Source organism: Dreissena polymorpha, chromosome 5 (assembly GCF_020536995.1).
Source record: "Dreissena polymorpha isolate Duluth1 chromosome 5, UMN_Dpol_1.0, whole genome shotgun sequence".
NCBI lineage: Eukaryota > Metazoa > Mollusca > Bivalvia > Myida > Dreissenidae > Dreissena > Dreissena polymorpha.
This window is the reverse complement of record NC_068359.1, coordinates 99,259,790-99,282,742: the sequence shown is the minus strand read 5'-3', so window position 1 is coordinate 99,282,742 and position 22,953 is coordinate 99,259,790. Positions and strand designations below refer to the sequence as shown.

The 22,953-nt window shown below is 35.4% G+C and overlaps 2 protein-coding genes across 3 annotated transcripts in view; one reads left to right on the top strand and one right to left on the bottom strand.

Annotated features, from left to right (window-relative positions):
* Positions 1-1,905: 1,905 nt before the first annotated feature.
* LOC127881017 (radial spoke head protein 3 homolog) lies at positions 1,906-12,359 on the top strand. Its single transcript, XM_052428595.1, has 8 exons — positions 1,906-2,010; positions 2,097-2,269; positions 8,039-8,126; positions 8,269-8,556; positions 9,017-9,220; positions 9,973-10,135; positions 10,678-10,931; positions 11,719-12,359. The coding sequence occupies exons 2-8, from the start codon at positions 2,163-2,165 to the stop codon at positions 11,782-11,784; spliced, it is 1,170 nt and encodes a 389-aa protein (XP_052284555.1). The 5' UTR covers positions 1,906-2,010; positions 2,097-2,162; the 3' UTR covers positions 11,785-12,359.
* Positions 12,360-13,592: 1,233 nt separating this feature from the next.
* LOC127881015 (mediator of RNA polymerase II transcription subunit 14-like) overlaps positions 13,593-22,953 on the bottom strand; it is a 69,264-nt gene continuing 59,903 nt past the window's right edge. For both annotated transcript variants that reach the window (XM_052428591.1, XM_052428592.1), the window contains 6 exons: positions 21,370-21,493; positions 21,182-21,243; positions 19,157-19,264; positions 18,052-18,177; positions 17,524-17,616; positions 13,593-15,370 (listed from right to left, as the gene is read on the bottom strand). In XM_052428591.1, the coding sequence (XP_052284551.1) occupies positions 15,164-15,370; positions 17,524-17,616; positions 18,052-18,177; positions 19,157-19,264; positions 21,182-21,243; positions 21,370-21,493 (720 nt within the window). In that variant the 3' untranslated portion in view covers positions 13,593-15,163. The remainder of the gene's footprint in view (positions 15,371-17,523; positions 17,617-18,051; positions 18,178-19,156; positions 19,265-21,181; positions 21,244-21,369; positions 21,494-22,953) is intronic.

Here is a 22,953-nt window from a genome sequence, read left to right as displayed (position 1 = left end):
AAATCTAATCTATTATTAGCCTCGGTGATAATGACCATGACCCCAGTGACGTTGAAGGCGCTATGAGAAACTGTTACAAAAGTGTGACGGAAAATATATTATTAGCCTCCGTGACCTTGACCCCAGTGATGTCAAACCTCATCAAAAGGTAGAGGTCAATGCAAGGTACCTAGATGCCAAATATGTTAGAGATCTGTTAAATATTGAAGGTGCTATGAGAAACTAAAAAAAACAAGAAACCGTCGGAGACGGGTGATGCTCCCCAAAGTTGTTTTTTGTCACAATATTGCACTATATATTCAGATAAAAGGAAACGTCTTGAGGGCACAGTAGTTGGGGGGAAAATAATTTTTTATATAAAATTTCAAAGGGCCATAACTCTGTGAAAAAATCATCCGACCAGAACCCGCTGATAATATGCACATCTCCTCTTGGTAGTGAAGCTTCCCATAAAGTTTCATTGAATTCCGGTCATTAGTTGCTGAGAAATAGCCCGGACAAGAATCGCACTATATGTACAGTTAATGGAAAATTTCAAAGGGCCATAACTTTGTGAAAAATCATCTGACCAGAATCCGCTGATAATATGCACATCTCCTCTTGGTAGTGAAGCTTCCCATAAAGTTTCATTAAATTCCGCTCATTAGTTGCTGAGAAATAGCCCGGACAAGAATTGCACTATATGTACAGTTAATGGAAAATTTCAAAGGGCCATAACTCTGTGAAAAATCATCCGACCAGAACCCGCTGATTATATGCACATCTCCTCTTGGTAGTGAAGCTTTCCATAAAGTTTCATTGAATTCCGGTCATTAGTTGCTGAGAAATAACCCGGACAATTGTGCACGGACGGACATACGGACGGACACACGGACGGACACACAAGAATCTTTCTATTCTATCGTTGGTCATTTGTTAATAAACAAAGTCATTCAGAACCGTTGCTAGCTTTCAAACAATGACACCTTGTTAAAATTTGATATCCACAGTGCGTTTAATCAACTGTCAATTTTATATGATGTTAAATGGACAATTTTTTAACGAATAATTGGTAAGTTATCAAATAGTTATATGAACCTGACCCAGGAAAACGGTTCTTAATGCATGCGCGTAGAGTGAGATCCCAGACTAGCCTGTGCAGTCCGAGCAGGCTATTTAGGAACTTTCCGCCTCACTGGATTTTAAAAGAGATAATTCCTTTTAACGCAAATATCATAAATACCGAGAGTATCGTCCCCGATTAGCCTTTTCGGGCTGCACAGGCTAATCTAGGAAGACACTTTACGCACATGCATTAAGGCCCGTTTTCCCAGAGCGAGGCTCATACATACATGAGATATTATTTGGGAAATTCGGTTAAACGAATAAGACCAATCCCTATTGAAATCATTTAATTATTTAATTTAAAAAATAATCATTATCTGATTAAAAGGCGTACATTTAAAAATACTGAATCTAAACTCTTTTGGCAATCAATGTTGTGTGTTCGATCATTTTTTTTATAAAATCGATCATTTTCGCTTAAATTCAATTTAGCTTTTAAAGAACAAATGATACACACAGACTGTGTAGAATTCTGTAATTGATATGAAAGATATAACTGGAATTGCACGACTTACAAAACTCGGTCTTACTTTTAAGTAATTTTATTTACATTCACAATCAGTTAATCCATTTGATTAATATTGTTATAACTCAGATATCGTGCCATTGAAGATATGTTCAGTAACATTCTAAAATTTATTTCATATCTTATCCATCTTACATTTATCAACATTCTGGCGTTCTAGTGATTTTAAATTTCATTTCATTTAATATAACGATCAAATTTTTATTGCGTGTCGTTGCGCATTTCAACTTGAAGTCGTGGATTGTAACCCAATTATAGTTTCAGTTGTTTGTAACCTACGTACCAGTCTATCCGGAAGTAATGTTTACTCAGGTCACCAGGCAACCTGATGCACAATATTTAATGAAAACATTGACTTTATCTCCAACGGCGTCCACAAAGTAGGTGATATGCTAATTTTTGTTGTGAAGTTAATTATAATATACTGCTGTTATGATATTCAAATGTAAATATCTGTTATTTTCAGTGGTGGTAGTTTGAAACATTTATAAATCGTCTCCAAACAGTCAGTGAAACAAAAAATACACACAAAATGGCAGCAGTAGCACCACCTAAGCAGCCAGGGACTTACACATTTGCAAGTCAACCAAGAGCAGTTCCACAAAGAAAGAAATACAGAGATCCACTGGGACAACAAGAGTATGTTCTGTTTAAATGTTACGTTTAATATTTTTAATAGTGCCATGCAAATACATGTATGGTGGACAAACCAGTTATCGAACACCTAAGAAATTACGTTAAATTACCTTAAAATTGAAACACTTAAAATGACAAAAACATTTTGTTTTAACAAATGACTAACAGTTCAATCATTGAATGATTTATCTGTAAAGTTTTCCAGCTAACTACCTTCAAGAATTCATAACAATGATTCCCTGATTATTGTCACCTCTAGCAGACAAAACAAAATGGCGGCCCATATAAACATGACCTATTACCAGACACTTCATAAAATCTACTCCAGTATATACAAAGTCACATAACTATCACGTGACCCGGACTCGGCGAAAAAATCTGCGTCTGCTGCAATCAAAATTGCAAACGGAAATATGCTTTTTGGTGTGTAAATGCATGTTTTGATAAATGCATTCAAAAAGTAATAGCAAAAAACACACAAAACGGTGTATATAACAATAAATGCTTTCCTTTAACCTGTTTTCGGCGCATTTGTTTCAAGCTTAGTAGGCATGATCATGGACTTCATGTGCGGCCATTTGTTTATCAATGTGACGTCATGCACACTTTTGCGCATGTGTATACAGAACCAAAACGAAACGTCCGATAATAGGTGCTGTTCGATAACAGGTACTTACACGATAAATTTTTGTAATGATGTAGCATCTAAACCTATAAGTTCGTGCACCTTAAACTTCAAAGGCATATCTTTCATGAAAAATCATTACACAAAAAATAAACTTGATATATACTTGATGATTTATCTTTTGTTTAACAAATAACGAGTGAAATATGTTGGTTGCATACATGCCATACGTCCCGGATTGTCCGGGACAGTCCCGGAAATTAAGAACTTGTCCCACTGTCCCGGATATCTGTCAAATGTCCCGGAATTTACAAAATCCATATATACATGTACCTTATCTTAGGCATAACTGCACCTCGAATCTGTGTATATCTGCAGCGTCTCCATGACAATGCCTACCCGAATAGGCAGACTACGCTACGTGTCAAAATCGATCAATTAACAGGGGTCCTATTATCATATCGATTGTCTCACGTTCGTGGTCAATCCGAAAAGGCGGCATTGTTTAATGTGGTTGTTAATTGACTTTAATCTACTACGTCATTATTTCCCGCTGTGTAAGGGCTAAGGATAGTTGTTCACACATCTGAAGTCCAACATCGCTGAGTAAAAAATTAAAAGCAGTTAATGTTCGCGCGTTTAACCTACAAAGAAGTTGAGTAAAAAATTAAGCATATGAAAACGTCATCCTCACTAGGTTTATTATTGTCTTGTTCTAAACACCCAGTGAATGAATGAATAAAGGCGTATCAACAACTACGCGTTACACACCGGTCTTAATAACAATAACGCAGTGACGTCATCATCTATGTTTGGAACGCTTACACTGAAAACACGTGGCTTGTATCTAGTAACGGAAGTAGTAATGTTTAATTTGACGTTAATAGATCAAGTGTATTTCGGATAGGCTTTCGAACTTTTGCAATTAACGATGCGAAACAAAACAAAAAACGTACCAAAAATGCATATGTCTATAAATATCGCTACACTTTATACTTGTCCCGGAAAATCGGCATAAGTCCCGGACAATTTAACTCAATGTCCCGGAATTGGTCTGAAAAATTATGGCATGTATGGTTGGTTGACTGATAATAATAATGGAGTTACATACCTTTAAACATTTATGAACATCATAGTCTGCGTCACACAGAATTACGCTATAAGATTGTGCATCGATTTTGATGACGTCACATCGAGGCCTTGGGATGTGTTTATAATAACCCATATAGGTTTTTGTGAATATGTGTTTATTTGTATTAAATATGTGTTGTTTTAGATAAATTTCATGAATAAACTGTATTGAAAAGAATGGTTTAAACAAAACTGGTCTTCATAAAAATGAAATATGAACTGTGATAACTGTATTCAGAGGTCTAGATAAAGTGTACTTACTTTACTTACGGAAAATAGCTAAATAAAATTCTATTCACAATCAGGGCATAAAAAGCTGTCACCCCTTCTAATGACAGTTTGTTATGTGACAAAATCCCAAATCTACACAGTGAGAACATTTATCGCAATAGGCCGGTCACGATCTTAATGTATGGTCTCGTGTCATCATTTGGGGGTAAAATTTTCCGCAACACAGCATACTTTAATTTTATTGTAATGCAAAGTACAGAGAGCACAATACAAATTCAAGACAGGCCTCCAAGGGAAACTACTATTACAACATTTTACAATCAAAACATTGACAAACATAGCCGTCTGGTGAAGAAAATGTGCAGATTTTAAATATTGTTTAGGCTATTTCTTAGGAACTAGGTCAGAAAAACGGATAATTTATATCATATTTATTGTTTTTTTCCTTGTGATTGTTGTCTTATCGGCTGTGGAAATTCTCGTGTTACAAAAGAGAACAGGTTGCGGACACGTGCTTTCGAATGTTGCTTAGAAGTTTACGTCATAAAAAAGTACACGTTCTTATAGAGCTACACGAAGTGATAGGAATAGAGGATATTGCATTTTTTTTATTTTTAAAAAGAAGCCTATATTCCGCTTGAGTCGTGGGTAATTTTCCAAAAGATATAACATCACTATGAATCCTTATTTAAAAAAATAGTTATTGTTTGGTCTTAACAATTTGTCGCTTTTTACAAAGGTTTACTGTCTGTAAACATCCACATGGGTAATCAATTGTGTCAAATCACCATTTTTAAAGTATGGTGTCTTCTTGAGCCTCGGATTCTTATTGGCTGTCCCAATTTCAAGATTGGAATTCTATAAATACTTTTAAAGAGGCCTTTTCATAGATTTTGGCATGTATTGAAGTTTGTCATTAAATGCTTTATATTGTTACAAACAAACATTGGATCTAAAAAGCTCAAGTAAAATTTGCGAGTCTGAAACAACTCTTTTTAAATTTGTTAATTTTCCAAAACATGTAAAGGCCCGTTAAAAAATTGACATTGCTAGGGAGGTTAATTTCTTGTGAAAAATGTCAACAGAGGATGAAGCATGGAAAATACTCATAGAGAAACGAGTTTGTGTTACTTAGAAACACTATATATGAACAATACATAATGGAGGTTATATTTTTTTAAGAAATTGTTGAGGTATGATAAATTAAAATATTAACCTGTTTTTTTGTGATTGTTTTTTTTGATCAGCAAAACAATGGTGACAATGTCAAATCTTTTTTCCGTAACTTTGCCTGCAGCATGGGCGAACATTCTATCAAGGGATTTTATGAAATTTCTATAACCACACCTAAAAAAGAACCCACGACTCAACAAAAACCTACCACATCAGTTATTTCTGAATGTTTTGCATTAAAAATTTAAGTTCATACATGTTCTAAACAATGTATTCATATCACTCACATGTAGGAAGCGACATGTAATTTTCTCTTAATAAAGTTTTGTCACTAATGTTGACTTCTTCAAGCACCAAGTTTAAAGTTTTGTCACTAATGTTGACTTCTTCAAGCACCAAGTTCCAATGCTTTCGGTTTCTGACTTAAGTCTTTAAGATTTATTTATTTATTAAAACTGTAACCCCAAAAGCATTTTTTAAATTGTGTTTTGAATCAAATATAATCAACAAACTATGTTGTTACACTTTAACATGATTTTTTTCTTCCTGTAATAGGTCAAATGTTCTTATGTAAAAGCGCCTTTGAACGTGCACTCTTGCATGAAAAGGGCCCTATATAAATCTGGCATAATAATAATTATAATAATAATAAACAAAATGCAACCTTTTTTACTTGTACATGCTGGTCATTTAAAATTGACTTGAACTATCACAGAACAGGCAGTTGCGTCCGTAAGCGCTAAGCACACATTTTATACCTAATTCTTAACAGGTTTTATACAATTATGATCCAAAGAATTAAAAAAGTAACCTGTTAACTTAATATTGAGAGGAGTGAATAAAGTAAGAAATTTAAATTAGCAAATATGAATTTAAAATTATACATGACACAGCAATCATACTCAATAGTGATCATTAAATAAGTCAATTTAGGAAATGAAACAAGATCATTTGCATTTTAGAACAATTTTAGTAAATCTGAAATTACAAAAATTTGTTATTATGAATTTTGGCATTTAAAAAAAAATTCATTTATTGCTCTAAATTGATACATGAAAATATCGGAACTTAAGAGCTCCACTTAAAAAACATGAAAAGTATTTAAGAAATTTTAAAATGAAAAATGGAAGCTTAAAGCATAATTTACCCTTCTAACCACTGACCTTTGGATTAAAGCTATAGCTTAAACCTCAGCCATCGTTTTTATGCTCCCCGAAACTTTTGGGGGGAGCATATAGTCGCCGCTTCGTCTGTCTGTGCATGTGTCCGTCCGTCCGTGCACAATTTTTGTCCGGGCTATTTCTCAGCAATTAATGACCGGAATTCAATTAAATTTTATGGGAAGCTTCACTACCAAGAGGACATGTGCATATTATCAGCCGGTTCTGGTTGGATGATTTTTCACAGAGTTATGGCCCTTTGAAATTTTCTATAAACTGTACATAAAGTGCAATTTTTGTCCGGGTTATTTCTCTCCAACTACTGACTGGAATTCAATGAAGCTTTATGGGAAGCTTAACTACCTTGAGGAGATGCGCATGTTATTTGTGGGTTCTGGTTAGATGATTTATTTAGAGAGTCATGGCCCTTTGAAATTTTTAAGTTGCTAAACCATCCATCGTATTATTTTGTCCAAAGTTATGCCCCTCAAGACGTTTCCTTTTATCTGAATATATAGTGCAATATTGTGACAAAAAAACTTTGGGGAGCATCACCCGACTCCGATGGTTTCTTGTTTACTTAAAAAATGGCATTTGTGTTGGAAAATTGTCATTTTGACAATCTATAACCAAGTCCCTTTAATGTTACTAAATAAGACACAGTGTTAACTTACTGTAGAGCCAATGTAATGATTTCCCGTGATTTCTTTAAAGATCGAAGAGCCTTTTTACCTGTTTACTGATAGATATCTAATTTAAGCAGGTTATAACTAATGTGAAGTTGTCGTGTCTATTTATTGGTATTTTTGCTGTATAGTGTATCTATAAAAACTAAGTTCAAAATATAACTTAAATGATACTATTTTGAATTTTATGACACTTTGTTTTTAACCAACCCAATTTCTACTTGGCTGAAACCACTTACATTTCATGACACTCTTCCATAGATAAAAAGTTATAAAAAATAAATGTCTGTAAAAGAATACTTATTTCATATTGTTTAAACTTAAAACACCTTTACCGCTACTGTACATACCAACTGCATGCCCATATTTAGAAATCTGGATTAATTATGGAACTTTCATATACCCCAAGGGTGCAAATAAACTGGACAAAAGCCGAGTGTGGGAATGGTTTTGAAAAAAATCAGTATATTTTTTTTTATCATAGAAAGCCTAACTTAAATTTGCATGTAGTTCAGTGAAATGATGCTGATTAAGAAAATAATACCTTAGATTGTATATGGAAAGTTGCCCATTACAGTGGCTCTACTTTAATCTACCAAACAGCAAAGTGCGCTAGATTACTTAACACAACTGAGTGTAGAGATATAAAGGTGCACAGAATTTGTATTGAACTGCACTGGACCACGTAACCCTAAACTGGTCAAATAAACATCATGTCAATATAAACTTTGAGCACTTTTATTTGGTTTATATTTCTTTTTTTCAGAGAAATAAATCCACCTCAGTATGGAAACATTATGTATGATCGTCGTATCGTGAGAGGCAACACCTATGCCCAGCACACACTGCCAGCTGTAAGTATTACAAGCCAATACAGTCACGTATTATTCTTCACAACACTATCTCTTGTGCTGCAATTATTTAGTATTTTGTATGTTTCTCAGTTGCTTCTGTATCAAGTAATTTTTGTAAACTCTCGTTATTTATTTGTTATAGCATGCTCAGCCAGACCCAATTGAGATTCAGAGACAGCAAGAAAACAGACGCCGTGCCATTGCAAGAAAGCGTGCAAAGGAACAACTGCGACCGCGCTCGCCAGAACCCGTAGACGGTAGAAAACACATTGATGTTCAAACTGAACTGTATTTAGAAGAATTGAGTGACCGCGTGGAAGAAGCCGATGTTGAAATACAGACAGATGCCTTCTTGGATAGACCCCCATCACCGATGTTTGTTCCTGCAAAGACTGGCAAAGATATTGCTACACAAATTTTGGGTGGAGATGTAAGTTACATATATATATAAAGTAACAGTTATTAGATATATGGGTATTCCAAAAAGATTTGTTCATGCTGTTTTCCAGGGTCTGTATAGAGCAACCTTAAAATGTATTCCTTGTTTCATAATAAATAATGCACTTTTCAACAAAAATAGCTTAATTTTAAAAAATTGGTTTTGTTCTTTTTTTCATACAATTAAAAATGGAGATAAATTGTATAGTTCAGACCACAAGTAATTGTAATTATATTATATGATTAAGGGACATCCATGGGGGAAAGTGTTTAATTACCATAGAATTGCAATGCGATTAGATGTGACATCAAAACATCACACTTAAAACAATCCCAATCGCTTTACTGATGAATGCATTGCCTCCATATTTGTAGCTGGTTGACTTCCATGTGCAGGCAAAAACATGGGTCAAAATCATTCATCAATAACACATTGCCACTTTCATTTACAGCTGTTTGACTTTGACATCGAGGTTAAGCCTATTCTGGAGGTGTTGGTAGGCAAGACAGTGGAGCAGTCCTTGCTGGAGGTGATGGAGGAGGAAGAGCTGGCAAACCTGCGCTCACAGCAGCGCGCCTTCGAGGAGCTCAGGAACGCAGAGTTTGTGGAGCAGCAGAGGCTGGAGGAACAGGAGCGCAGGCATCGGGAGGAGAAGGTCTGTCAATAAATGAGCCTTGTTCTGAGAAAACTGGGCATAAATAAATGTATAAGCGTAAAGTGTCGTCCCAGAGGACTTTCTGCCTAAATTGGATTTATGCTTCATTTCAACGAAAAATGTCATACAAGCGGAAAGTGTCGTCCCTGATAAGCCTGTGCGGACTGCACAGGCTAATCTGGGACGACACTTTCCACACAAGCATTAATCCCAGTTTTCTCAGAATGCGGCTCATATAATGCTACATATCAAATTTCCATGGTTGAAAGAAAAAAACGTTTGTTTTTTATTAAGGGTACTTTTCAGTGTTAATTTTCACTGTTTGCAGCATTTAAATCACCAATATTTCTATTTAACCCACAAAAAGTAATAAAACTGAGCATTTTCTTCAATTTATTTAGTCCTAATACAAATCCAGTGGTTCGTAATTCAGATTCAGAAACTAGCAATACGGAATCCACATAAAGGGATCCAGGTTTTGTACATTTTATAACAATTCTTTCTGACAGAACTGTTAAGCACCAGTATTACAATCGACCCTTAAATTGTGAATCATGCTAAAATTAATCTGCAATATTATTCAAGCATGGCATTTGGATAATAACGCATTTGGTGCATGCAAGTAAAAGTTTGTCATACCAATTGCTATACCAATCAACAGAAATTATTGGTCACTACTGTGACAATCTTTTATAGAATTCTTACATACATGAAGACATCACTGTTACCTAAACTAATTGTATTTGTTATAGGAAAGAAGGATGAGGCAGCAACGCGAGGTCTTGAGAAAAGAGAAGGAGACAGCAGAAAAGATTGCAGCGCGTGCATTTGCTCAGAGCTACCTGGCGGATCTGGTACCCACTGTGTTTGGAACTCTGTCCGACAACGGATACTTCTACGATCCAGTGGAACGAGGTAATGATCCTCAGTTTTACTCTTCTGAACTTTAGCCCATTGTTGGAACATTTTACAATGCTTTACAGCAAACATGTAAAACTTTGATACATATGTCTCTCGGCTTTATATTATTTATATATTCAAGTACTTTGGACTTCAAACCCATCACGATCAGAAAAGTTGAACATAGAACTTGATCTCCCAAGTTGAATAATCATTTGTTTATTTAGAACATTTCAACACTATAAATAACTGGATATTTTTTTTTTAATTTAATCTTAAATAATCATAGACACAAATAATAAATGGAATATTATGAAATAATGGATAATAGACTTGTTTTGCTTATTACATTGTTAACCTTGACCTGACAACATTGTTTTCGCATTGGTTACGAGTAAGGTTTTCCACAAAGATCAACAGAAAAAAGTGATAAGGTTAACAGACCACCATTTGAAAACTGAATTACAGTTAAATATATCAATAATCGAAACAAATAAAATAGAACAATCATAATCATAATGCCATACAATATTAACATAACTCATGGTCTGTTACAGATATTGAGCAGGGTTTCCTGCCCTGGTTGATGGACCGAGTCACAGAGCAGCTCGAGAAGTCAGAGCGAGGTCGCATGGTGCTTGATGGGCTCCTAAGAGAAGTTGTCAGCAGACGGCGCGAGGCATACGAGCGACTAGCCAAGACAGCACACACCGAGGAGCCAAAAGCCAAGCCTGCACCGGAGAGCAAGCCTGAGGCACCCAAGGTGACGATTGAGGAAAGACCTCAGGCTGCACCTGCAACTACCACAGAGGTGAGCACTCTAATTTAACACGTTACCAGTTAGATATATGCACTTTGACTTGGTTGTGGTTCCTTAGTAAATTAAATTAAATTGAAGACCTTTCTTACTAGATTCAACATTTACATGCTCCCTTTCCAACTCCAAGATACTGATAAGCAGCAAACAGCATAAAACCTGAAAGAATAATAGTTACTCGCAGGCTGTTCTGGTTTTATGCTGGTTGCATACAGCAGTTTTCATTGTTCTTCTAAGCGAGGAAATAGTTAATACATTAGGGTAATGCCTCTATCTAGGGTTAAGTGTGAAACTGTTTTATCTTCTTAACATTTCTAGAGCAGATACACGTGTGTTTGCATTTCTACCCTTGCAATATGTTAGTGAAATTACCATTGTTGCTGCATTGCATTGTTGTGTATTCTCTCAATACCTACAACACAAGTATTAGGGAAGCTGGATTATGTTTTGTAAAGTTCTTGGTTACATGTGTATATACAAGTGATAAGAGTATCAACTATTTTTTTTTACTTGCCGTTTTATATCATCTCGTATTAAAAGACATGATGATTGCTTTAAAGGATACAGACAATCATTTTGGATTTTATCACACTCCCATTAAGAATGGCAGCCTTTCATTTCCTACTTCATATTAATATACTGATGAATGCCATCAACTTTCTGTATGTTAAGAACAACACTTTACAAATAAGAAAATCTAGCTTAAACTACATTGGTCAAACAAATATAAAACTGTTAGTTTTAAATGATCAGGAATTATATCAGTGCTGTTCTGTTTCAGACGGAGAACGATGACAGGCAAGATGAGGGTGGAGATGATGATGAGGAAGGAGGCGGGGATGAATAGTCCATCACTCCTCTAGCCTCATACAAGCATAACACTGCGAAATACTGATATAAAATTGTATAAAGAAATAGAATCTTAAAAAATTGTTATATACTGCAAGTCCAGCTGATGATGACAAGAATTTTTTCAATGTTCCATGATTTACAATGGACTTTGTGATATATTTAGTTGACAAAAGCAGATCAAGAAACTGAACAGTTTGCAAATATTAAGTTGTGAAGAGCTCAAGTTATAACATTCTCTATATAATTTTGCTGTGATTTATTGGCCTGCAGTCACATAATTCTTCTTTCAATTTTAAAAAAGAAGAAATGTGCGTGTAAGGCTATTTATTAGGTTATTTTATATACATATAGTCTATTTCTTATACCATATATATTTATCTTTGAAAGTTTACTTGTGATTTCTCAAAGTGTCTATGTAACTAAATGTACAGCATTTTCAACAGTTTTGAGTTTTTGTTTTTAGCAGCAGCATGTTGTTACTCGCACTGTTTACTACCGGTACATGCAGAAGTTCAAAGTTTTTGTGCAAAATGTGTTTCCAACTGTTATTCAATAAAAAACAACTAAATATGATGTTGTTTGGTTGATATGGCAGGAGGATCACACGTGATAGCATTACTCTCAGCATTAGGATAGGGAGGGATCAGATATGAAATCAACTATATATTTATTCATGATCAGCTAACATGATGCTAAAAGTTACGTTAGTAACAATGTTACTCAGTCATTCCTTAACCCTTTGCCACTTAGATATGTATTTTGACGTGTTTGCAGTCCCTTAAAAAGTTCAATTTAACTAAAGACCTTTCTTACTAGATTCAAGTTTTAAAGGCTTCATTTCCAACCCCTAGATACTGTTTACAAGCAAACAGCATATAACCTGAACTGACTGCGAGTTACTCGCAGGCTGTTCTGGTTTTATGCTGTTTGCACATAGCCATTTTCACTTTGCTTCTGAGTGGGAAAGGATTAAGCGAAGCTTGTAGATAAAAAAGATACCACATTCTGTTGTTGCGGACCATTGTGTTAATACTTTTAACCATAAAACCTTAAAAAATAGTTACAACAAATTCCTTACATAAAACAAATGCCAACATACTTGTCAGAAATGGATGTAATGAAAATGTGAGCGGGTGCAGTATAGCTATTACAAATTACTGTTCGCTTAAAACCAAGAGCTTTATAACAGCATGACTTATCACCCTGCACAAATTTGTCAGCTAGGAGCAATTGAAAATAATTCAGGAATGTGTAGATTTCTTGTGGTGAAACATGCCCTGCACATCAACACTTCATGGTGATAACATTTCAAGTTTCAATTGAATTGCTTGAAAAAGTGTTCAAAAATTTCTTGACACAAAGGTTCAATCAATTACTGGAATGTGTTTGCTGTAAAGTCAACAAGAGATGTGTTTGTCAGAAACACAATGCCCCTATTGCACCGCTTTGAATTTTTTGTTGACCTTTGACCTAGAAGGATGACCTTGACCTTTCACCACTCAAAATGTGCAGCTCCATGAGATAAACATGCATGCCAAATATCAAATTGCTATGTTCAATATTTCAAAAGTTATCGCAAAACTTTAATCAAGGTTAAAGTTTTGGGACACACACAATGAATGACAGACAGGCAAAAAACAATATATACCTGATCTTTCGATCCGGGGGCATAAAAAGTTTGGTACAAATAAATAAAATTCCACCACACTAAGTTATAATACAAAATATGACCCAAATACATGCATTTTATCAATACGTCATTATGGCATGTTCTTGGACTTGTGACTAAAACAACAAGAAGCAGACACTTGCCTAGAGTTTATTTACAGCATATACTAACAAAATGGTCTTGTATGCAAGAATTAAGTGACAAAGTATTAATAACAAGAGTGCCAAACTGTCACAAGATACGCCCGTTTGAAGGTTTTGGACAACTTGATAACTTTACTATGACCCATATTTGAACTTGACCTACATATCATCTAGACACAACTTCTGACCAAATTTGGTGAAGATCAGATGAAAACTACTTCAATTAGAGAGCGGACACCATGCTAAATGCTTGAAATGCACTAAGTGACCTTGTGTGTTTTTGACCCGGAATGACCCATATTTGAACTTGACCTAGATATTGTCTAGACACAACTTCTGACCAAATTTGGTGAAGATCGGATAAAAACTACTTCAATTAGAGAGCGGACACCATGCTTAATGCTTGAAATGCACTAAGTGACTCTGTGACCTAGTTTTTGACCCTGCATGACCCATATTGGAACTTGACCTAGATATTGTCTAGATACAACTTCTGACCAGGTATGGTGATTATCGGATGAAAACCACTTCTATACAGAGCGGACACCATGCTAAATGCTTGAAATGCAATAAGTGACCCCGTGACCTAGTTTTTGACCCGGCATGACCCATATTCGAACTCGACCTAGATATTGTCTAGATACAACTTCTGAACAAGTTTGGTGAAGATCAAATAAAAACTACTTCAATTAGAGAGCGGAAACCATGCTAAATGCTTGAAATACACTAAGTGACCCTGTGACCTAGTTTTTGACCCAGCATAACCCATATTCGAACTTGACCTAGATATTGTCTAGATAAAACTTCTGACCAAGTTTGGTGAAGATCGGATGAAAACTATTTGAATTAGAGAGCGGAAACTGCTGTGGACGCCGCCCGCCCGCCGCCAAGGTCAAACTATAATACGTCCCGTTTTTTTAAAACGGGCGTATAAAAAATGACATGAGAGCCTCTAGATCTAATTTGGCATATCATGACATATAGGAACAACTTTTAAATTTCAAACTTAAATTCATTTGTAAACAGCATTTATGCTTACACATTTCTGAACTTATTACATAATGTAATGTATTAAGAAGTTACCACAAATAGCACTTTAATACAGTTCACTACTTGTATAATGCCAACATCGCTAATGTTCTTACAAACATTCTAGCACTCAAATTATGCACTATCATCCAACTGTTTATCATCTATAATGTTTGTCTGTATAAAACACTTAATTACATGTGTTTTTGATCTCCAGTGTTTGTATTTCACATATGCTGTTCTCTGACAACCACAATACACATCTCATCCCATGATAGCATTCAGCCACTGTCCGAAGGGTAGGATTTTGGTATCACCTCCGGAAAGGAAAATAATACATACTACCACTATACTGGGTTACCAAAAAACTCTTCACTTTTAAAGAGATATTGTAGAGTGAAAAAGTATGTGTTGTGAAATGCTAGCATAGCTATGGAGGAAAATCTGCAGAAAGGACGAGTATCGCATCCCTATGTGGACAAGTCACACACTCCCTATCTCAAGCACCCCTGTGTCCACAAGTCACACATATCTCAAATATTGGCGCTGGGCCCAGGGAATCCCTGGACACCTGAAGGCAGGACAAGGTTAGTGAGCAGATCCCTCACGGCAGGGTAGATGGCGCACTCCTGGTTGGCATGGAAACGGCTGTCCTGGAACCGCTTCAAGTGCTGGCTCACCAGCGTCAAGTTGTGGTTGATGTTGTTGGTCCCCTTCTCCACCAGGGTAATGTTGTTATCCTGTGTGAGAACACAAAATTGGGGAAGGTTCAAGTGTGTACATACAATCTAAGATTGACACATAATAATGACATAATATGAGTGAATTACCTTAAATTTTTGTTGTGCAAGAAGGGAATATGGAGAAAAAATAATGTGTATATACAACAATCTTACAAATGTTGCACAAATAAAAAATATATATATTAAAATATCTCACAAATTAAAATAACAAATATATTAAAATATCTATAAATAAAAATATTTATTTTAGGAATTTAATGAATAGTAAAATATTGCAGTTACATTCACATGAATATTTTAAGATGGTTTCTGGCTATTCAACCAGAATATACTATACTGTAGCAATTTTCTGGCAATGCCACACAATTTCATATTGCTGCCTAATTATTTTTAAAGATGTTGCATAAAAATAGGCTTGGTTGCGATTTATGTCGCACATTAACATTTTGTTTGACAAAACGTCCAAAATGCACAAACACTTTGTAAACTAGTGACCTCAAAATCAATAGGGGTCATCTGGGAGTCATGATCAATGTACCTATGAAGTTTCATGATCCTAGGCCCAAGCGTTCTTGAGTTATCATCCGGAAACCACCTGGTGGACGGACCGACAGACAGACAGACCAACATGAGCAAAGCAATATACCCCCTCTTCTTCGAAGGGGGGCATAAAAATATCAAATTTCTCTACATTTTCAGTTAAGAACAACAAATTAATCTAAGTGTAAAATTCAAACTTCCAATTTATATTTGCTTTCTGATTGGTTTATTAAAATATGGTGATGCACTCCGAGCCATTTTATAATTAAATTCACACATTTTGTATTTACATTATTTTCAAAGATGGCAATGTCGACTGCATGAAAACATAGTCCCAAAAATATTTTAATAGAGGATGTCTCCTAAAAAAGAACACAACTAAAATGGTAAATGGTAAAAAAAATTGCATTGAGGTCTGTCTGCAGTCCCATTTATAAAATTGTTGAGCATTTGTAGTTTTTTGACAGAAATTTTAAAATGAGTGTAGCACATTTGACGTAAACTTAACAAACAATTACACAATTTCTTACTCAAATGTAAGCTTCTTTAAGCTTACAAACAAATACAAACTAACATCCTAAAACTGTGTAAATCAGCAAATAAAGTTGGTTTTAAGTAAGATTGCATTTGAGTTGTATTCTCCTCTTATTTCTAATTTATAAATTTAGGACTCATTTGTACAACAAGAGGGCCATGATGGCCCTGAATCGCTCACCTGAATAACCAAATACAATCCCAACCCAGATTATATCAAGATAAACAATCTGACCAAATTTTATAAAGATTGGATGAAAACTGTGACCTCTATTGTCTACACAAGGTTTTTCTATTATTTGACCTAGTGACCTAGTTTTTGACCCCAGATGACCCAAATACAATCCCAACCCAGATTTCACCAAGATAAACATTCTGATCAAATTTTATAAAGATTGGATGAAAACTGCGACCTCTATTGTCTACACAAGGTTTTTCTATAATTTGACCTAGTGACCTAGTTTTTGACCCCAGATGACCCAAATACAATCCCAACCCAGATTTCACCAAGATAAACATTCTGATCAAATTTTATAAAGATTGGATGAAAACTGTGACCTCCATTGTCTACACAAGGTATTTCTATTATTTGACCTAATGACCTAGTTTTTGACCCCAGATGACCCAAATACAATCCGAACCCAGATTTCATCAAGATAAACATTCTGACCAAATTTCATAAAGATTGGATGAAAACTGTGACCTCTATTGTCTATACAAGGTTTTTCTATTATTTGACCTAGTGACCTAGTTTTTGACCTAGTGACCTAGTTTTTTACCCCAGATGACCCAAATACAATCCCAATCCAGATTTCATCAAGATAAACATTTTGACCAAATTTCATAAAGATTGGATGAAAACTGTGACCTCTACTGTCTACACAAACAAATTGTTGACGGTTTTCTATTATTTGACCTAAAGACCTAGTTTTTGACCTCAGATGACCCAAATACAATCCCAAACCAGATTTTATCAAGATAAACATTCTGAACAAATTTCATAAAGATTGGATAAAAACTGTGACCTCTACTGTCTACACAAACAAATTGTTGACGGACGCACGCACGCACACTACCTGTATGTTGTAGAGCAGGGGGATGGTGAGACTGAGAGGTTCAGGGGCGGGCTGGCCTGGCATAGCCGGACCCAGAATTCTTGTCAACTGCAGCTGGAAATGCAAACAAACATGCAGATGAAAATATAAACAAACATCCTGAAACTGTGTAAATCAGCACATTTACTCATCATGGAAAGCCAAATAGGGCATTGAACATTTTATTTTGTTATAAATTTTAATTTATTATAATCTTATTTATAATATATCTAATGGTAATTATTTTAAAATCTTTTAAATGAATCCAATGGAATTTTCTTATCATGTTCTATGCAAACATAATGAAGTCAAAAAGTACTTGGTAGACCTTATAAACACCTGGCATTCAAAGATAGAGTAACTAGCAATGTGAGGGGTAATAAACAAAATAATAATGAAGATCAAAGATTTAACAGTTTAACTTATTGTGTTACAAACAAAATATATGCATAACAGTTAATAATATTTCCATAAAAATCAAACTTCAAGCAAAATCTCAATTCTGTGTACCATGAGGACCATTTTGGCGACCACAACAATAGCTGGTGTCCCAGGCGGGGCTATGTGGGCGTACGTGGGGGGTACAGTCAACAGCAGCTGGGAGCTCCACTTGGCATTGCGGTCCTGGTTGGGCACCTAAATGCACAATAGGGGAAATAGGTAGGTAGCGACGAGACTAGTCACGACATTTGGAAGTGTTGGAAGTGACATATAGATGACAGATTAACATTTAGGCACATGCATTACAAAGTATTTAAAGTCAAACAAAAGAATAATATAGGCAAAGAAGATGACTTAAAAATAATCTATTTGATGCATACATAAACTTTGTTTCCATGTGAAATCTCAGATTTAACGAGATATTTAACAGAAAAATTTGTCAGTGTTCAATAAAGTGCACTTCACTGGTAAGCATGGCATGACAATATTTGTCCTGCCACATTAAGCAGGAACCAGTTGGAGAATAGTAAAAGAAATTACTTCTCTCGTCCCATCAATTGAGGGTTATGATGCACAATGTATTATTATACAGTGGTATGTTACCACTTGCTTTTTCGTAGTAGCAGATAGCCAAATTACCCACTGGATCTTAATTTCAACTGTATTTCAGTAATATCAGGGTGGTACTTTAACCTTCTCACTCTTTTTCTGGGATAGCTGGTTTATCAGTACAAAGTGTACATGGAAGTAACTGACAACTGTCCTTCTTGAATCAAAGAAAAGCCATGTGGTTGGGCCAAGAATCAAATAAGCAATCCTCAGATTTACTGTCCATGGCTCAACCAAATGAGCTAACTGGCTTTGATTACCTGTAAATGAGCTAACTGGCTTTGATTAAATGAGCTAACTAGCTTTGATTAAATGAGCTTATTGGTTTTGATTAAATGATCTAACTGGCTTTGATTAAATGATCTAACTTGCTTTGATTAAATGAGCTGGCTTTGATTAAATGAGCTGTCTTGGATTAAATGAGCTAACTGGCTTTAACTAAATGAGCTAACTGTCTTTAACTAAATGAGCTAACTGGCTTTGATTAAATAAACTAATTTGCTTTGATTAAATCTGACCCCTCAATGGATAATAGAACATAACACACAGCACATCCTGTACATACCAGCTCCAGCCTCATGATCTGTATGACGTCCTTGAGAATGGTCACGTTTGCCTTCAACAGTCTACTGAATGCAGTCAGGGCATTGGACTTGTAGGGTGGGCAAGCAACCTGACGGTGATATAAGAAATTCTCATTAGAAAAATAACAGGAAACTTACCTTTACTGCATTAAAAGAAGAACCATATGATCAATAGGTTATTTGAAAGTTTCAATTAGCTCCGAATTTTCATTTATATTCTTAATGCAGTATGATAACCACCAACCAAACGCAAATGCTTCCGGGAATGGGAATTTAACCCGGGTTGCCTACGTGAGAAGCCGTATATTGTACTATTGTATATTGGAGAAAAAAACAGTATACAGATATATACAAACAATACCAAAGAAGCAATTACGCCTAACTTTTAAAGTAGGAAAATAAATGACAAAGTATATTATACCCATCAAGAAGTAAAGGCAATATCAACAGAGATTGCTAACATCACCAGTTACTCATATACCAATACAATACTGATACACTATGTAAGAAAACCATTGTTGTATTTAAACATACCAAAATCCATTAATTAAAAAGTAAATGTTTACTTTTGTCATAAAATTAATATTCTTCATTTGAACTCAAAGTACATGTGCTTGATGTCACAGTACCTTTAACTCAAAGTACATGTGTTTGATGTTACAGTACCTTTAACTCAAAGTACAAGTGTTTGATGTTACAGCACCTTTAACTCAAAGAACATGTGTTTGATGTTACAGTGCCTTTAACTCAAAGTACATGTGTTTGATGTTACAGTACCTTTAACTCAAAGTACAAGTGTTTGATATTACAGTACCTTTAACTCAAAGAACATGTGTTCGATGTTACAATACCTTCAAGTAAAAGTGCATGTGTTTGATGCTACAATACCTTTAGATCTAAGTACATGTGTTTGATGGAACAATACCTTTAAGTCAAAGTGCATGTGTGATTCATGCTACAATACCTTTAAGTCAAAGTACATGTGTGATTCATGCTACAATACCTTTAAGTCAAAGTACATGTGTGATTCATGCTACAATACCTTTAAGTCAAAGTACATGTATGATTGGTGCTACACTACCTTTAAGTCAAAGTACATGTATGATTGGTGCTACACTACCTTTAAGTCAAAGTACATGTGTTTCATGCTACAATACCTTTACGTCCAAGCATGTGTGATTGGTTCTAAAATACCTTTAAGTCAAAGCATGTGTGATTGATGCTACAATACCTTTAAGTCAAAGCATGTGTGATTGATGCTACAATACCTTTAAGTCAAAGCATGTGTGATTGGTGCTACAATACCTTTAAGTCAAAGCATGTGTGATTGATGCTACAATACCTTTAAGTCAAAGCATGTGTGATTGGTGCTACAATACCTTTAAGTCAAGGCATGTGTGATTGGTGCTACAATACCTTTAAGCAAAAGCATTTGTTTGATGCAACAGTTTCTTCAAGTCAAAGTAAATGTGCTTGATGTTACAGTACCTTCAAGTCAAAGTACATGTGTTTTATGTTACAGTACCTTTAAGTCAACGTACATGTGTTTGATGTTACAGAGCCTTTAAGTCAAAGTACATGTGTTTGATGTTACAGTACCTTTAAGTCAAAGTACATGTGTTGGATGTTACAGTACCTTTAAGTCAAAGTACATGTGTTTAATGTTACAGTATCTTCAAGTCAAAGTACATGTGTTTGATGTTACAGTACCTTTAAGTCAAAGTACATGTGTTTGATGTTACAGAACCTTTAAGACAAAGTACATGTGTTTGATGTTACAGTACCTTTAAGTCAAAGTACATGTGTTTGATGTTACAGAACCTTTAAGTCAAAGTACATGTGTTTGATGTTACAGTACCTTTAAATCAAAGTACATGTGTTTGATGTTATAGTATCTTCAAGTCAAAGTACATGTGTTTGATGTTACTGTACCTTCAAGTCAAAGTACTTGTGTTTGATGTTACAGTACCTTCAAGTCAAGGTACAAGTGTTTGATGTTATAGTACCTTTAAGTCAAAGTACTTCTCAAACAGCTGTATCTCCTCCTGGGACCACTGGTCTTTGTGCTCTGGAACATTGAAAAGGAGATATATGCAATATATGTATTACTTGTTAAAAGAAACTCTTCAACCAAACCATGAATTTCAAGTCATTCAAGTTAAAGGTTTGCACAACAGTGTTCATGATGATGTACCAGGCAGAGGCTGTATCTTCATGTGCAGGGTCTGCAGGGTTGAGGTGTTCAGGGACACACGGAACTGCAGCGTCTCTCCCTTGAAAATGTTCACACCTGGCTCTGTAGTCTGCACCGTAGTCAACTGAAACATGCCCATGGTGTTAGTGTTTTATCCAGGCAGTTTTAGTGTGGCGCGTCGCCATGCGCTTTTTATAGCGTCACGCTGCCCCCTTTCAAAGCCATTTAGCGCCACCCTGCCCTTTCCAAAGGCCGCAGCTGCCCTATCATGAGCACCCACTGTTTTCAATCCTCTATTGTTATGGTATGCTTGATCGCAAGATTTAATCGATAATTGTGCTCGTTTTATGGCCCATAGGCGTTTCTTAGTGCTTTGATTTAACCGATTAATTGGACTAGTATCAGATTATGGCCCCAATTTATCAAAGATTCGCGCGGTTGTGAATTAGTCATGCTTGAATAACCCCGTGTCAATATCAATTGATAATGTCAGTGACCATGTTATACAAAGCACACTAATCGGTCGGTAATGTGTACTCCTCAACGATAAAATCTTGGACTGTTACGCATAATTACATTTAAAAACACAAACAAATTAATTCTTTATCGTTTTAGTTTTTAAGATAATTAATTATTGAAATAATTACTGAGACGTATACTAAATAAACACAAGGGACAAAATTGTCACAAAACCAGGTTTTCATTGTGAAAAAAAAATCTGATTAAGGGAGACAACTCAAACTGAACTTTTGAAATGAACAAACAAAATTAACCCCCTTTGTAAGTTTGTTTCAAAATAAATCTATTTTAAGTTGTGGTGACCTTGACATTGGAGATATTGACGTGATTCTTTCGTGCGACACACCGTCCCATGATGGTGAACAAATGAACCAAATAATTGTAAAATCTCACAATGAATGACATAGTTATGGCCCAGACAAGCTCATTTATTGCCAATTTTGACCTTTGAACTCAAAGTGTGACCTTGACCTTGGAGATATCGACGTAATTATTTTGCGCGACACACCGTCCAATGATGGTGAACAAATGTGCCAAATGATTTTAAAATACGACAATGAACGACATAGTTATGGCCCGGACAAGCTTGTTCTGCCCGCCCGCCAGCCAGCCAGCCAGCCCGCCCGCATTCGCCAATCTAATAACCAGTTTTTTTCCTTCGGAAAACCTGGTTAAAAATGCGAATCACGTATTAGGCGGACATATTACACGGTGCAAACTATACATTTACCCATATCCACGCTGTGCCTTGTTAACACTTCACACGGTGTGAAGTGTTAACAAGGCACAGCGTGGATATGGGTAAATGTATAGTTTCATTTTGGCAAAATGGGATGTTTTCACAATTTTTATCTCTGAGCCAATGTTAGCATTTGTCTATTATATTTGGATCATGGCAAATAATTTAGAAGACATCAGCAACATTGAGAGATATCATAAACTAGCTGTGAAAGCATTTTTTTTTAAATTACAGAAATAATGCTAATTGCCAATTACAGACCAAAATACAAATTCATAGAAACATGTTCACATTGTTAATAGTGTATTGTATAGTTACAATACATG